Below are 18,681 nucleotides of genomic sequence, written 5' to 3' on the forward strand. Positions count from 1 at the left end.
ATCACTGTCTAAAAAGTATACATCTCTATTATGAGAACAAAATGAAATATGACAACTATTGGCATACATGATCTGAATCATGCTACATACATGTAGCAGTATACATAACCTAAATTTAATCTCACCTAAGTATAATCATTTGTTAAAGAGGTAAGAACAAATATTTGGGCCAAATTTTCCAACACATCTACAACAATTTAGTCAACAAAATAATAAGCTGACTTTATGTATGAGTATTTATTGAAAAGCTTCAGTTGTGCCATGGTTTTAATGACAAAACTACAGATATTAATAGATATAGAATTTTGCTTAGCATAAAAAGAAAATTATATACAAAAAAGAGAGAATTAAAAAAGAGGAAAGTATAAACTTTGCAGAGAGGGTTGTTTCCTCCTCTGTGTTCCAATGACTATTAATAACAACACAGCCAAAGTCACAGCATCAAACAGCTTCCTAGAAAGTCTGAGATGCTACACTATAATCCTCTGTGTTCAATCAATTTACCAATGTTTTTCCACTACAATTTTGAGACTATCAAGGCTATTGGGATGCATTAAACAGTATAACCAACCAGTCAAAAGATGTGATTATCTCTCTGTATTCAGTGTTGGTGCAGTCTCACCTTGAATACTGTGTGCAGTTCTGGGGCCCACAATTTAAGAAGGTTGTGAAGGTCCTTGAATGTGTCCAGAGGAGGGCGACCAAGCTGGTGAAAGTGCTGGAAGGCATGTCCTGTGAGGAGCGCTAAGGACTTTGGACCTGTCTAGTTTGAAGAAAAGGGGCCTGAGGGGTGACCTCATTGCTCTCTACAGCTTCCTGAGGAGGGAGGTGCTGAGCTCTTCTCCCTGGTATGCAGTGGTAGGACACATGGAAATGGCTCAAAGCTGCCTCAAGGGAGGTTCAGACGTGACATTAGGAAGCATTTGTTTGCTGAGAAGTTAGTCAAACACTGGAATGGGCTTCCCAGAGAGGTGGTTGATACTCCAGGCCTGTCAGTGTTTAAGAGGCATTTGGACGATGCCCTTAATATCATGCTTTAACTTTTGGTCAGCCCTGAAGTGGTCAGGCTAGATGACCTTTGTAGATCCTTTTCAACTGCAATATTCCAATCTATTATATTCTAAATATTCCACCATAAAGAATATTTAACTTTCTGCAACCTATTGCTGAAATTTCTTTAATTTTTGACAGGAGGAAGAAGCAAAGATTTCTTTTTCAGTATAAAAATCCCAGGGTAAATAAAAATGTTTAGAGGGACATTTAAATTGTGTACACAGGAGAAAGTGGAAGTGTGATTGTTCATCAAAGCTCTCAATTTATTCTGAAAGGTAAAGCTACTACAATAATCTTAAAGTTATTGATACCTCTCTCCGTCGAGAAGCCCAACAGGTTTGTTTGATTTTCCAAACGACAGCAGCTACCAGCAGTAAGGATAAGAAACAACTGTAATTACAAAAAAAAAAAATAAAAAATAATTGTAGCATAACAGTCTGAAAAAAACTTGTATTTTCAGGGTGTCAAAGGTAACAAAAATACATTTAATAGTGGGAAAACCCCACAAAAGTAGAGGAAAACTAAACTACCAGGATGACAAAGACAGTCAACCATCCACATTCAGAGTCAAAAGAGAATGCACATTTCTGATGCTGTGGTTGTCTCCGTAAAATGTTCTTACTGTGGCCATTAGCACAGGATAAGCTCCATTACAATCGTCCACATACCCACAACAGTCTCAACATACATGCACTGCATGTTCCACATTTAGGAGGTGGAAAAAGAGGGGGAACTACAAAAAAAAAAAAAAAATACCAATTTATACTTCTTTCAGTTTGTGAATTATGAATAATTTGCTGGAATGCAGGAATGATAACTATGCAGGGAGAATAATTAAATCGAGGAACCAGGTTTGAACATTACAAAAGGTCTGTTTTATCAAATTGAGTATTTCTGTGGTGAGTTGCCCAGGGAAAACATCCCAGAGAACATTATCATGTTACAGTCCCAAAGACAGAACAGAAGAAGAAAAAAAAAATCAAACTATTAAATTTCTGTAGTTCACAGCCAGAGCATATGCCTTCTCTCTTGCTCCAATATTTTTGTGTTTGTAACATTTAATCCATAAAGTATTTTAGTAGAAAGATCATTGAACTCTCAACCTCTTTTAGTGAATTTTGAATACTGAAAAAAAACTTCCAAAGTTGACACCTAATATAAACAGTCAGAAGATCTTTTAATTTTTCAGAGAGATTTTTATAAAAGTATGTGGATTTTCTAGCTGTGTGAAGAGCTTTCAGTCATGTTAGCACATCTGCTGTACACAGTGTTTTCAATTAATACAACACTGTAACTATTAAATTATACTAGTCATCTGTATTTTTTTTTTTTGCCAAAAAGCTCTAAAATGTATTTTTTAACTAATACAGGAAATAGCAAGAATTCCCTGAAGTAGTATAGTTCAGAGGAATACTGTGTAGAAATGCAAAATAGAATCATTACCCATGCAGTAACACCAATGCTTTCCTGTATCATGCTGTAAACAGAACTGAAATTACGACCTAGAAGATACATCTCCAGAAGTAACAGCTCAGGGCATTCAATTTTTATCCATAATATGGACACTATTAGAAACCTGTTTATAGCAACTACAGTTTAATGTCACTATTAAGGTAATGGAATTAAAGTGCCCAATCATTCTTTGGTCTGCAAGCAAGAAAAGCAGCTGTACCACCAAATATTTGACAGCAAAAAGTGCCATTGCTCTGAGTATGTTCAAAAATCAGTGTCCTTAACACAAGTTTTCCTTGATGGTTAAAGTAATACAAATCAATATGGCTTTCTATCAGCATCTTATTCATTTAAAACTCTTTTCACGACATGGTTTCAAAATTCTTTTTTATCAGCTTCTTCTTTGAACACCCTTGTGAAAGCCTGCCAGAGTGAGGCCAAGTTTGAAGGACAAAAGTATCAAATATATAAAGTGGTTTGGACATAGGATGCTCAGTTAAAATTAGCAGCTTGTTTATTTACTTAAGACACTTAATTCTGTCTGTTTAGCTCCAAGAAGGCTGATTGTTCTGAACCTGAAAGGAAAAAATTGTGAAAGAATCTGGTTCTAAATGCAGAGTTTAACATTCCTCTTAACATCTGACGTCAACCACCATTTTCTTAGCAGTTTCTTAATGCTATTTGGGACTTAGGGATTTTTATGGAAAGCAATGTATGTTCTTCTCTCCTTATAAGGCCATTTTAAATACTGCATTGAACTTTTATTGGTTCTTGGCACAGATCCTTTGAAAAACAAAGGTGTTTGGAGTTTTGATTGCTTCTGATCAATGGATCAGAACAGTTCAGCATATCTAAGAACTATTCTGCCAATAGAAAATTGTTGGAAGAGTTAACGATCTGTAATAAAAGGATGTGAGAGGGCAAGTGCTGGTCCAAGAACCTCAGGGAATTCAGAAGAGAAATAGTCTTACACTTTAACGAATCTCAGTGTAAATCATCTGTCTACATGGGTCTTCGCTGAAAGGAACTAACACAGTAAGAACATTTTAATTGATACACCAATTTATTAACACAGTATTTCTTACTAATAGAGTTTCTCTTAAAATGTTTTTACAGCAAAATATCGAAGTAGCACAAAGAATGTTATGACAGAAACTGATCATCAGGATATGTTCACGGTTTTGTCTAATGCATCACTCCAGTTGATGCACTGATTTCACTTTTTAAAATTTGTCTTTGGCTGTCTCCCTTCCTCCCGTCTCCTTTGAAAGCAAGTACAAGTTGATTGTGAATGTATACTTGGTGTCTAAGGAAATGCAGAACAAAAAAAAAAAAAACCAAAAAAAAAAAAACAAAAAACACTGATGACTAGAATAAATCCATTTTTCCATTTTTTCAGCAAAGTATTTTAAGTTTTTTAAACCAATAGCTGCTTACAAATACTATTGCCCAGTTTCCCCCACCATATACTGTGCTGTCTAGCTCTTAACTGCAACAGATGCTTAGGGACAACAACAGAGTGCTGACATGCTGCTATAAATTAGCATACTGTGCATGAAGTAAGGGTAAGCCTTCTCATTCACTATTCTCCTCTTCTATAGTCCTTCCAAAAAAACTAAATTAGGGAAACATCAGCAACTCTGTTTAAAATTATGAATCCAAAGTTCCTGGAATTTGAAAAATATTAGTACATTCAAGAAAGCTGGACACAAGAAACTAAGAGAGCCTTACACTGTGTGACTGCTTCATTATGATCAGGAACTGGATGTCTTTCCTTAGAAAATTCGCTTTTATTAATTTTTTGAACAACTCTGTTAAGCTAGAGGAAGAAAAAAAATTGAAAGTTCTGGCTGAAAAACTTCAAACTGCTTCTCTGCTCTGTACTTCAACGGAGCTGGGTCATGCACTGAAGCTTCCTGTCATCAGTCAAACATTGTTTAGTTTATGTGCAAAGTCAAAATCAGAAATGAGTGTTTCAAAGACACACCCATAAAATAATATAAAACACTGGAAATTACAGTATTGATAATGTGAAATGTTTACTTAATACTTTTGTATGATCTTTTCTTGGTAAGTAAACAAGAAATATTTTACTTTCTTCTCTGTTTTTTTTTTTTTTTTTAAAAATATAATCAGAATGGAAAAAAATATCAAAATTCATCTTAACAAAGAGAAGACAGACATGGGAAATAGATTTTGTCAAACTAACCTGGTTCCAGGCTGGGATGAGATAATAGCCTTGGTATATTTAGGGCAATAAAAATTAAAGCTGACTGCAATGTTCAGTGACTTGGCAATAAAATAAGAGAATGAAATTCAGTGCCAATGAACTGAAGGCAATGTGCACAAGAAAAAAGCAAAACTCTCTAGCTACAAATACACAATGATATGTTCTAAATTAGCAATTACCACTCAAGAAAATGGTCTTGAAGTCATTGCAGATAGTTCTTTGAACGTATCAACTGAATGTTTAGTGGCAGTCAAAACAGCAAATAGGATGTTAGGAGAGATTAGAAAAGATATAAAGAACGAAACAGAAAGCATTGGGATGCCAGTGCATAAATCTGTAATATGTCTGTATCTTGAAGCACCCATCACCTCATCTCAAAAACACTAAGTTGAACTTAAAAGATATAAAGGAGTACAGTCACTTGGCTAGAGGAATGGAATGGTAAGGAGGACAAAGTAATCAGTGTGCCAATTTGTTAATTGTACCTATTTCAGCAATTTTTATTTATTTGTTTTTAAACACAATCACTGCTAAGATGTATTTATGAGGACAAGGAATCCAGGCCTCATTTACAGAGAAAAAGTTATACATTCCCTTTGGAATGAAGCAATTCCCAAAATAATTTAGAGATCAGTGTGAATAACCAACTCAGTATAAATTGCTGCTGGGATGCTGAAACAAAAAGGGTTAAAACAACCTTAAATACTCAGGTGCAAAGTAGTAAGCAGCAGTTGGGAGATTAATTTCTCTCTCTACAAGGTATTGCCAAAAGAGATACTATCAGACTTGTTCTTGAAATTCTGATATTTGCATTATTTTAAAGGAAGTTGGGAACATGGAGAGAATAGAGAGAAGAATCACAAAAAAATATTCAAAGGTCGGAGAAAATACTTTACTGACAGTGATTTAACAAGCTTGATTATTTCACTTTTCAAAAAAAAACGAGTGGTGACTTGCCTACACTGAGCATAAATTTCCATGAGTAGAAAATACAAAGGTTCTCATTCATCCAGCACAGAAATGCATGGTAAGAAACAATGGCTGGAAGCAAACACATCTGAATTAAACTTAGACATTATTATGATTTACTTTCTATATTGTAAAATAATGTTACATATACTGAAAAGATTTTACCATGCTGCAGTGATGAGATAATCTAAGATACAGAAAATGGATGGATAGTAAACAGGGAGTACAAAAAAATAAATGTGTTTACACTAACTCTTCCACATGGTCATAGATTTGGTCCACCATTTCTGACTCTAGTTGAGACTCTGAATGACATCCGAACAAACAGATAGATGCCTTTGCAATGCAGATGTCTTATGAAACGCTGACCCAGAGTACAGAGCAAATGACTTTCTGCACTTATGAATGTAAATCTTTCCAATAAGACAATTATCATGCTAAGACAGACTTAAAACCACAGCAGCTCAAGCACTATCAGGATTTTGTTGTCTCTAGAACAAAGAAATGATCTGCCAGAAGATAATGACATAGCTTTGCAGTATTGCCCCTTCAAACCATGTGGAACAAAATAAGAGGAAACACTGAAAAAGCATGTTGGAAACCAAGCAATTCATCACCAGTGGTGTGTATTATAGACCAATTGAAAGCTATTGTCTTAATACTAAGTAACAGACAATGAACAATTAGAGAATGGATGAACTGAAGAGGAAGAAGCCTTGAACATATGTAATTGATGTTCAGTGCAGAGGAAAGTGACCAAGGACTGGCTGCAAGAGAACAACAGAGTCTAAGAGTAAGGTCTAGGCTAGACATGACCTTCCCAGAAGGGCTCTGGGTAGTATGAAAAGAGAAATACTGATTGAATAGAACACAGAAAAGGAAAAGTGCAAGGAATAATTACTGCCTGCATAACTATTTTTGCAATGTACAGAGTAAAATTTTAATTTAAAGAGCTCATATTTAGCCATTTTCTCTGTGTGTGTTTAGAAGGCAGATTGAACACTGTAAAGGGAATTAATGTGTGTTGATGTTTGCTATGTGCAAATTAAAATGAAAGCTGTGGATCATCTTTAAAGAAACTCAAATTACAGAGATAAATACAGGGGAAAATCTGTGAAATGTAATGGTCAGCGTGGTTGGACTAGATGAACTAATGACAAGTTTGTGCCTTAAGCTCTATGATTGCATTATAAACACACTATAGAAATCCTCTTTTTTTTTTTTTTTCATTGCATATTAATGCCTATAAATAAGTTATATATTGTATCAAAAGAATACTTGCATTAAAATGAAATAATTTACTTATTTTTGCAGTGATGTAAAAGGAACTATTTCATGAATTAAATATAAGTATTTTAAGGACCTATAATGTAAACGGAAGGTAAACAGAACAAAACAAAATGCTCCATCCTTTACTGTTTCTTTTCTCATTCTTTTCTTATTTAACATGCAAAGAGAAATTAAAATGTCCCAAAATGTAGGTAAATATTCATGCATGAATAAATGCTGTTTCTATGATTTTACTTAAACAATTAATTTGCATAATAATTTAGTATAAATTTCCAAACAGGATGAAAGCAAACATATTTTCAAACTTTACCTTAAATCTATTATACTTTTAATTCTATTAAAATTAAAAACTATGTGGGATTCTACTTCAAGCACCCACTGCATTTACTCATCTTGTGACAGAGGACAAAGTCCAGCAGCTCTGCACAGCTGAGGGTGGTGCCGACTCCCTCAGCTCTGCTATCACCGGTTAAGCCCACCTTGGGAGCAGCGGATCTGTGCAGCAGTTTGTCCAGACCGTTCTAATAACTCACAGGAAAACTGATGGTCTGTTAGCTTGACCACAGCATCACACCATCATTGTCATACTGTCACCGTGCTCAAACACGTGGCAGAAATGTCCTTAGATTCTGAGGGGAACGCCTGCATTGCTGGTTTAGTGTGGACCGGGAGCGGGCTTTTGAGCAACTCCTCAGATCGTTACCACTGCTGTGCTTTGGCTTAGACTGTGGAGCAGTCTTGGAGCTCCTGATGCAGAAGCTGAACTGGAGCATATGCAACATACACTCCAGACACAAATAGTCTTTAGTCTGTGGAACTTAATTTGAGCGAGTTGAAAGCAAAAATAATTTATCAGATGTACATAGTGCGTATGTCAGGTCCTCAGCACCATTTTACTCAACAGACAATCTCTTATTTGCTTACTGAGACGTAAGCATCCAAAGATTGCTTTCATAAAGTTATTTAGGTGCATAGCAGTCTCACTGACTGCCCACATGTGTATACTTACACATATTTCAAAAGCTCCTTTTTGAAAGTATGAGTTGGGCCACCAGGCAACTATTGCTTAATTAATTGAACCTTGCTGTGCTGAGTGAGACAACAGTTAAATATCCTTCTAGATCCAGAAACTCCTTGTCTGTTTATCTCACTTTCTTTGCCAAGAGCACAAAAATGTATACTTCACTAAACAGCAATCTTAACAGTAACCCACACTGTATTAATGTTTCTCCTTCATACTACCATATTTTCAAACATGAACAAGAAATAATAGTATTCAGTAAAAAAAAAATGACAAAAATCTTTAACGTAGATAACATGCAAAGAAAACAAGTCTAATATCTAAGCTAATGTTTTTAAATTAGTACTGAAAATGTTTCTTAAGAGATCATGTATACTGTTTTTCTAAGAACTGTTTTTCTGACATATTATTTACTATCTTTTTATTGGCAAATAGAGCACATTTTAATTGATGTGTTATAAAGCAAGCACAATTCTAAAATAAAAATAATTGAACAATTATTTTTCTAAACCCATGACTTCAAATAGCAATTATTGTCCCAGCAATTTACTTGACAAGAACATTGTGTTTATGATTATGATGTGCTAGGTTCAGCCATCCTTACTTGTGTTAACTAATATACATGACAAGCAGCTCCAAAGATTTCAACAGGATTATCTGAAGTAGGAAGCATTGTAAACATAATATTAGGAGTCTGATACGTATGAGAGCAGTATAAAATCTTTTATGTTTTTAATGGTTAATTAAATTGCTCTGAATCACACAGTTTTACACTGTTATAAATAAGAATATTTCAATGATTAGCAATTTTGAATGACTCTGTGAATGAAGTGTTACAGTTCTAAATTAAAATGTCTAAAGACTTGGAGGAAAGTAGTCTTGGCTAGCAATGGAGTAGGATGTGCAGCTTCCAGTCTGTGGTAATGTAGTGTGTGGGGTCAGGGAAATAAATCTTGGCTGACCCTGCAGGGCCAAGACACATCAGCCAGTAGAGCTTGTTTCCTGGTCTAAAAGAGCTCTGGCTGCCATAGCCAGGGAAACACACTGCCTACCAAGGCAGCATTGCCATCCAGGTGGCTCAGGAACGTCCTCTTACTCTTGCTAGTCATGAGAAATGCTACCAACACCAGTAGCCCCATCCACGGGCTGCACCCCACACTCAATCTTCTGGAACCGATCAGCTAATAGCTACAATATTTCCCTCTTCAACTACCTATATTTTATTGTTGAACATACTTAAATATGGAAGGGTTCTCTTCCATCAGCCTAGATCTATGTCCTATTCCGAGCCAGATTTTTCCTGCCCCTGTTGTTTTAACAAAGCAATAGATCCTGAGCTCCAACTTTTCTCCCACAGTTTCTCCATGAAATAAAGGAACCCAAGGGAAATTTAATTCAACTGTGAACCTTCAAATTGAAAAGCCATACAAAGGGTTCAAGCCCTCAGTTCCTGCTTCCCGAACTGTAAACTGAAAGAAATGCCTGAATAAAAAGTAAATTATCTATGGTGGTATTTAAAACTTCAAGTATTACCAAAAATCATTTAAATGCAAATTTGTATTTATTTATTTGTGTCTCAAATGGAATTCACACAAGTTAAGCAACACTTTTCAAGTTCATTTGAAACTAATTACATGGATAATTCTTCTTATCCAGATGACAGTGATTAAAATGCTATTTTTGGATGCAGTTCTGAAAATCTGTATATTCCCATAAATAAATCTTGTGTGAAGTGTCTCATGAAAGTCACATAATTGCTCCTAAAATTTACTTCTCGCATGTCTACAACTACCAACCTTATAAAAAAAAGAGTAACTGTTAAAAAGAAATATATATGGCCTTCTACTAATCTGATCCTCCCAGGCAGAACCTTATGTTTGGTAAGAATGCAAGGTAAAGGATATCCACATCTGATTTGTTTTACTGTGTCACGGTTGATTAACAGGAACAGCATCTGCACAGAGATGCAGTTCATAAAATTACTGACCAAGGTTTTAAAAGATTTACAAACATTACAAGGGCATAATGGGAATACCTCAGCTCATAGATTAAAAAATACATTCAAATATGGACAATCAGCTGAAAGCATTTTTCTTTAATATATGCAAAACTTCCTAAAGATGGCAGTAGAAAATCTGTATACATTTTTCTGCGGTTCACACAGCAAAGTAATTGCCATGAACAGCTCCGCAGGTATAGAGAACACTAACACATAGTTATTTCTAAGGCAAGAAAAAGCTGACTGTATCTAATAGGGATCAGAATTTAGAATAAACTCAACTGTTAAATGGTATAAGTTTTTCTATTTATTTGAGTATTTAACATGTGTTAAAAAAAAAAAAAAAAAAAAGAAAAAAAGAGGAAACCCTAAAGAATAGGTTTCAATGATCTCAGACTCCTGAATTTGAACATAGTGTTCTTCAGTGACAGCCTAACACCTACCAAGTATTGTCAGTGCAGACTCAAGTTGTACTCCAAGGAAATGTCAAACCTTTGCAAAGATTTCCACCTTATATCAGAGCAGTCCTTTTAACCGAGGAGAACAGATCACATCTATAAAAAATTTCCTACCCTGGTGCAGGAAAATACTACAATTATTACTTCTATAACACCTGTCTCAGAATCGCACACAAACATTTCTGCTTGGAAACAGATGTAACTGGTACCTATCTCATTTAGAATAAAATAAAAGAACGGAGGCTGAGATGGAGCCATGGACAGAGTGGTTGGGCTGAGTAAAAATTCAGTTCAGAAACTATATGTCAACACATTCTCTGTCCCTGGTCGATGAGACATTGATCATTGACAATCCTAAGCTTTATAAATGAAACATGTTCAGAGACAATGGGCTAGGGGGTACTTTACTCCCACATAATAAATTCCTATTTTTCTCTATGTTAGAATCAGAGATTAGATGTTTTTATGAAGCAAAGAGAAGTTTGGCAGATCAGAGTAACACATTTTTCTACAGAATTTCATCTCCCACAGAGTAGATGGATATGAAGATGAAAATTATTTCTATCTTGGAGGACTATGATTGACTATGGCAGGAAGATTATAAAGGAATTCCTCAGAAAGGATCTTATTCCCTGGTCCTATTGAGAAAAATACCTGGAAAACACAGGGATATTGTAACTTATTTTACAGAAAAGAGCCCTACTAAAATCTCATAAACAGCCTAGCTTTAAAGATATCACATAACAGCATCATGACACTGGCCACTGCAGGAGGCAATTCAGATGTGAGCAAAAATTTTTAAGTGATTTTTTTTTTTTTTTTTTAATGGCAGATAGTGCTTAAACCTCAGAACTTGACGTAACATTTTTGAATCAGTAGTACTCAGGCAGGCATGGAATTTCATATCTGCAGCAGTATCTGATCCAAACATCATTTTTTTAGTGTACAACCTGTGTTACTGCTATATCTTAAAAATTATTCAAAGTAAAGCCCCTTTAAAAAATCACCTCCTATAAGGCTATATGCTCAATCTTCTGAAATCCCAAATCAAACAATTTATTCCAGCTCCACAAAGGTAGCACTACCTTTGAGGTGCTTCCTGAACAACTCTAACCTGTGATCATGAGATGATACCACTGATTCTCTGCAGCTGGATTCTGTTCCATAGGTACTATTTTTTTTTTCCTTTTTTGAGGAATTCTCATTAGCTAACTTTCACACCATCTCTAGCTGCCCAGCCAAACAACAACCAAAAAGTAAGGACATTTGTGATCCATGCTCACTATTACTTCCACAAGGTGAGTCTAAAATATCCCAATGACACTATTTCCCAAAATATCTAAGTGTGCACCACAGCCACCTAGACCACTTATGTATGTACACAGCGACTCTGTTAAATAAATAAATAAATAAATAAAATTAATTATACCTGTATGAAATATATGTGACTATATATTTTATATATATAAAATTATGTAGGTATTATGGGAGAAGAATGGAGTTATAGAATGTGATTATTTTACTGCTTAGATAAATAGCAATATAAATAACAATAATCAACTTAAAGTCTATGAGCTGCCTCTACTCAAGTACTTCTACCCATAACACCTACACTGAGTGGGGCAGCACAGTATTCATGGCAAGTATTCAGGGACTGATTCACCCCAATACCAACACGTAGTAGCACAACGCATGCCTGCGTATACAACAAATTCTAAACAAAGGATTAGATGCATAGGCTGAGATGCTCCAGCTGTTTTGCATGTAGAGTGTAACTTGTTTTGGAAGCAATGTAGATTTATTACAGTAAAAGATCCTTGTTGCCTTTAGGTGGCCCACTGGCCTTGGTAAATGCTTTTGATGGTAGCAGCCTTTGTTTTGAGACTGGTTTTGGCAGCAGAGATCTGCAGCACTGCAGAGAAGCCAAAATAAAGGTCATGGGCAAATTAAAGTGGTAACCCTGTGCCATGGAGCTTTCTGACTAGTTTCCACAGGACCACTGAGTGATTGAAGTTAAGGGAAATACATGAAAGGGAAATGAGCCTTAAAAAAAACAGTATACTGCTGAAAGTACATTGTAAGAAGTCTCTAGAGGAACACATTTAAAAATGCTATTAAAAATGCAACCAAAATAATTTTGCTGAGGACGAAGAGCAAAATTAAACAAAATAATAAACTAAGACTTCAATAACGCTGTTAATAAAGCTTTGTAATTTAAGCTCTGAATGCATAACTGAAAACAGGGAGATTGAAGTATCAATGGTATCTACTGCATTTTATATACAATATATTATAAAATAAGCAGCATCAATAAAATATCAATATAAAACATATTAGTTTATTAGTAAGAACAGCTACCACATCCCTGTAAAATCATTTATTAATATATATTGAATGTAGAAAACCAACTTAATCCTTCATTTCCTGAGGCATAAACTCCAAATCCTATAATAGTTTAAAATTATCTCTGACAACTGCCCCTACAAAGCCTGGGTTTATTGGTCTTTGCTGTGCAAGGAGACATCAAAAAACTTCTTGACGGTAAGGAAGAACAAAATGTGTTTGAGCAGGGATTTTGTTACTTGCAAGAAAATGATCATAAAAAAAAAACTATTTATTTTTTCATTAAGTACGTGTGCTGAAATGTTATAGAGAATGTAAGGGGTTTTTAAATAACTTTATTAAAGAAAATAATTATTAAAAAGTAACTATACAATGTACAGATGCACACATACATACTTTATATTTTCCTACATACATAATTCATGCTTATATATACATAAACCTGTCTTTTCATATTAAATATATCACAAGCTATACCACAAGTTACTATAGTAATGTATGAATGAATGATCAATTATGCAAACAGCCTTCACATATAACTAAAAAGGGAAAACGGATATAGTGCTCATCAGGACACTATCCAGAAGACCAACATTCACATTTCATTCTGCTAATACAATATCAAACAGAAGTGAACCATTTAAAAGGACTCTGAAATATATTATGCAATAAAGCTTTAGATATGAACTTTAACTTTCGTCAGTTCTTCCTTTCACCTCTTTGAAGCAGCAAATAAAGAAGATTTACAATCAAAGGGGCTTAATCTAACATAAACTGAAATTAATCTCCATAGAATAAATAGAACGTCACACCCATAAAGCGTGATTATGTTTCTTTTACTCATGGAGAAGACTTTCATATTTCATATCATTTTATGGGTTTGCCCTTCATGGGTGAAATACTCTATATTTCTCTCAACAAGTGACATTGCACATAAAAATCCCAGATCTAAAGAGGAAAAAAAATAATCTATGTCTATGAAGTTTGCATACAAATTATGAAATACAGAATTTAGTATTTTCTGCAGTAACTTTCAAGAGGAATTAGAAATTGAACAATTGTATTTATTATAAAATACTTGTGCTTTCATTTCAGCTTTTTTGCAGTGATTTTTCTGATTTATGTTAATTTAAGATTTAAAATTCAGGGGGAAAAAAAAAAGAGTAATTTATTCTAATCATTTCAGCAGCCTATCAAACCAAAAGATTCACATTATTTCAAGAATTTTTATGTTTCCCCTCATTCTTTTCTTTCACTGCACTGTTTCTCTAGTGCAGATGTTATCCTTGTATAATAAATCACAGAAATATAAAATACTTTTAGAGAGCCATCAAGCCACGTCAGCATTATTTGACGTATTAGACTCAAATATAATCAAGAAATTTAATAGATTTCTAAAGAACTTTACCCTTCATTATGTAATATTTCCAATATTTTTTCCAAATAGACAAATATATTTGAAGCGGTAGGAGTAAAAAAAGTCATAACTCTGCTTATTAATTCTTATTAACATGAAATTTTCTTTAAGACAGAGTAAGGCTTTTTAGATTTCCAAGCCAAAGAAGCACCATTATTGTTCTGTAATTGTGTTCTATAAAGAATGCAAACCCCCTTATTCCCCTCAACCTGATATTTAGAACTTTGACTGAAAAGACTCAGGACAGGGAAGGAAAGAAATATAATTTTGAAACTGTAGACTGTTTTCCTAAAATATCACAAAAAATTATTGAAAACATAAAAAAACAATTATGATATTGAACATAATTGGGCCACATATGCAGATTAAATTGAGATTTAAAAATTTAAATAGATGATATAACTACCTTTTAATATGTCATTTTTAGTGTGCCTTTTGAAGTCCATAGCAGAGTTTCCATAATTTTGCTTCTTATTGACAAAATGTAGGCCCCTCACCTTGGAACTCAATAAATGAATTAAAAAAAAAAAAAATCTTCTACACAAAATGTTTCATTTGCTACCAGCAAATTTTACTGGAATATTTTTATTAATTTTCCATTTAAAAATCTCATTAGATTAAATCCTTTTTAATTCTTTTTAATTCAGATGTCTCTTCTCAAAAGTAATAATTAAATATTTTAGTATCTATGAAATCCACAGCATAACACACAACCTAGCACTCTTTTTCTCTTTTTGTGATTTATTACAACTGAACACAGAGACCCTGAATATTTCTCCACTGCCATAAACAGATTGCTCTTTTCTTCAATGTCACTCACTTCACAGCATGCCATACCGACTGCATCTGCAGAGACAGACTAGCAAAGTGCTTGAGAAAGCTGCTTGTCACTTGTAATAACGGACAATGACATTATTGCCTAAAGGAAAACCCTAATATTTTTTATTTCCTGTATTTGTTGTTATTTTTCTTCATTGGTTTTCACCCCACTTCACTATATACTTATACCTGGAAACAAATTTCTGAAGTTAATTTTGCAACTGGTGCATATTCTTGTCATAAGAAGACAGAATTGCTTCTCTTTTGAATTAAAATGACCAAAGCAAAATTTCAAGTCCATTTATCACAGATGACAACCTGTTCTTGTTCTTTTGTTTAAAGTACAGTGGACTGGGGTTTCATAAAAAAAGTAACCAGGATTAAGCACTCTAGAAAACAAATAGCTGTGAGTGTCAATGCTGTTTTAGTCTAAGAAAATAATAGACTAATCAGATTTAAGAAAATACAATATAAAATGTAGGGAATCAAACAACAAACACAATATGAATTATCCATGATGACTCTTAGGAAACAAAATACAATGCAGCTGTAAAAAGACACATCCCTGAAAGGAGAACGTTACAGAGCTGTCTCAGTGTAAGGGAGCCTAGAAAGTATTGAGTATTCAGAAAAAGACATACTTTCTTCAGGAGTCTTGGAAAGTATATTTCAGGTGCCACCTTCTGAGACCTCCACAGTGAATATTACTACATAAGTGGCAGCTTTGATTCCAGAGAGAGTTTATAAAAGCAGAAGTAGTGAGAAAATGTTTTTTGTTCTATGCTACAGCACCATATACAATGAAAAGCACAATTTAAGATTTTCTTTTTTTTCAGTCTCTAAAAAAGACTAGGGAAAAAAAAGAAAATAAGTTTTTCAAATCCTGTTACTGTCACCTAAGCCTTCACCTTACAACTCCCCTCTGCACTTAAGCAACTCCAGAACTTGTTTCTAGCTATTATGAACTGAGCAGAAATCGGGATTAAGCACTTCACCAAGCACAATGAACAGCTCTCACTTTATTTGATACATACAGGAAGTGAGAAGTTCAAAATTTTAAATGTACCTACTTGAAGAAAGGAAAAGCCCAGATCTCCTATATATAAAGCAAGTATATCAGCCATCGTCAGATATCAAGCCGAGCAACTATTTTGTACTTTGAGGAACAGTGTTTGTTGAAATCAAAATATGGCAAGCACTAAAGCACTCCTAAATGACTCAAAGGACAAACACAGAAAGAAGAAAAACAAGAATGAAATAATGGAAGACAGTTATGTTCACCAAGGGATTAAATGACTCATTCATTGTTTTGAAGAGCAACTGATCCAGGTGTACTGGGGAATCTCCTTTGCTTGCAGGCTGCAACAAGTGGCTGCCTTCTCAGGAAATCTGAATATATCAAATAACTCTAAAGTGATGACAAAGTTTCCCAGTGATTTCGAGGTTGGAAGACTACATTCCACAATTCAAAGCAAACATTTTTGAAAAAAAAAAAAAACAAAAAACTTAGATTGCCCACTACAATATAGACATGCTCATTCCAGTGGAAGTAAAAAACCAACTATTTGCTTCTAAGTGAGGTGAAAACTGTTTAATGCATCACTAAGTAAAAATCAATTTTATTCTAGCCCCAAATGTAAAATCCATTTTGCTAAGTTAACTTGATTTTCATGTTACCAGAAAATATTCTAATTTAGATTTATAAGACTTCTGCATTTTCTGAGAATCCAGGCATGGTGAACATGAACTGATCCTGACACAGTGTGTTTTGTCTCTCTGACAGAGATCAATATTCAATCTCATAAAGATGAGCATGCCAAAATCTAGCATTAATTTATAATCCTTTAACAAAAACAAAACATGAAGCTGGGCAGATACATCAAAGGACAACAGTAAAGAGTAGGTGTTCACCCATTGCAAATTTATACCAAGCGTGGCAGATTCAGGTACTGAAGCTTTTGGGAGCTCTGATGCAACTCACTGAAATGCAGCCATCCACTCCCACTGTGTGAAACACAGCTGAAGTGACTGTTCTGAGATTTTGGCACACAGTCACACATGTGGGGGTGATAAATCTGGTTCTTCAGTATCTGCTGCAATTCCTACTGTAGCTCATGCTACTAGTCCTCGTCCCAATCTAAATGCCCATCCCTTCCTCCTGCAAAAAACACTGGGTATATTCTGAATATTGTTTTCTCTCACTCACAGTGCTCACAGAAAGATTTGTCAGAAAGAATGTACCCCTAATCCAAAATGACCATAATTTTCATAGAATTTCTGAAAGCACACACACAAGAAGGATTTTAAAACTTTTAAAGTATCTGTGTTTACAGATATTGCTCTACTTATTACAAACTGGAAATTCTGCAATTAATAATAGTAAGGAGAGATGTTATAAAAGTGTATAAAATGCACCATTCCAGACAGCCATAAAATCCACTAGTTGGCAGTTCAACCCCAAGAGCTAAACCAGAGGCAAGGGAAGGAATCGTTCTGAGAGCATAAAGATATAAGCCCGGAAAAAGTGCCCGATTAGTTAGTGGTTGGTATTACGTATTTGAAACATGCTTTAAAAAAATAGTTATGACAGTAGCAGTTGCACAGCATTACTTATCACAAACATACTAATATCTAACCTTTGTCACCTGCATTGACTCCATGTTTCCTTGATTTTTGATTGAGACAAAACCGCATTTCTTACCAGAGCTCCCGCTTCAGATTCTTGTTACAAATAGTTTTTCTCAGATATGCATGAGTACAGTTATAAACTCTTATCTACAATTTTATTTAAAAGCAGGTTTAGAAATCAAGACTTTCTTGGCTCTCAAGTCTGGATTTATTCAAATCATATGTAATAAAAACTAACAAATATTGAACATTGTCAAATTTTATGCATGACAGAATGTGATCTAAAGAAAAAGTGAATAATGTTTTCAGAGACTCAAGATGTTTCATATCCCATTATGAAATGCCTAAAATGTCCTGGATATCTACTCAGCTAAAACAATATGTTCATGTAAAATTTGAAAATACTGAAAACTCCTTTATCACCTACATTCTGGAAAAAAAGCCAGGCTCTAGCTTATTGAGTGTAATAAAGAAATATACATTCTTGAAATGTGGGCACTGCATTTCTTAAATATAAGAAGGAAGATCACTCATATTTGCTGCCTGTGAAATTTTCTAATGAGATCTGTACTGTTTCAAAGCAGGTGGGAAAAGACAAAAAGTCACAAACTTCTCAATTTGTGTGACGGCTAAAATTCTTCAAGGCATGAGCTAAAAAGCATTGACTAAAGAAACAAAGAGATGGCAGAGTTTCTGTAACACTGTTAGGAATCTGTTACTACTCATATACCTGATTGCATTTCTGCTCATAGAGAAAAGGTGACTGAATTGGGAGATACAATGAAACCTTCCAGAATAAAAATAATGAAATTAAATAGGGGTTCTTTTTTTCACTGTGAGTAACATGTTCTGGAGCACTACAGTTTCTGTGATATTCTGCTTATTCTTCAGAAGAACTTGTATTTCTATAATTTTTCTGTTCTAGAATGTACAACAGTATCTTGGTAGATGAAGCATTAACTACAGATCTAATCATAGATTTTGTGCTTTATCATGTAGTTT

At 34.4% G+C, this 18,681-nt stretch overlaps 1 protein-coding gene across 8 annotated transcripts in view; it reads right to left on the reverse strand.

Moving 5' to 3' along the window:
- The window catches only part of ATRNL1 (attractin like 1), a 519,346-nt gene that overhangs the window by 228,162 nt on the left and 272,503 nt on the right, over positions 1-18,681 (reverse strand). For 7 of the 8 annotated variants that reach the window (XM_032988565.2, XM_032988564.2, XM_032988569.2 and 4 more), the window contains exon 26: positions 1,365-1,443. In XM_032988565.2, coding sequence (XP_032844456.2) covers positions 1,365-1,443 — 79 coding nt within the window. Of the gene's footprint in view, positions 1-574; positions 719-1,364; positions 1,444-18,681 lie in introns of those variants that run through there. The other variant, XM_032988568.2, reaches the window with a different exon arrangement.

This window comes from Tyto alba, unplaced genomic scaffold, assembly GCF_018691265.1.
Source record: "Tyto alba isolate M040663 unplaced genomic scaffold, T.alba_DEE_v4.0 Super-Scaffold_1, whole genome shotgun sequence".
Lineage (NCBI taxonomy): Eukaryota > Metazoa > Chordata > Aves > Strigiformes > Tytonidae > Tyto > Tyto alba.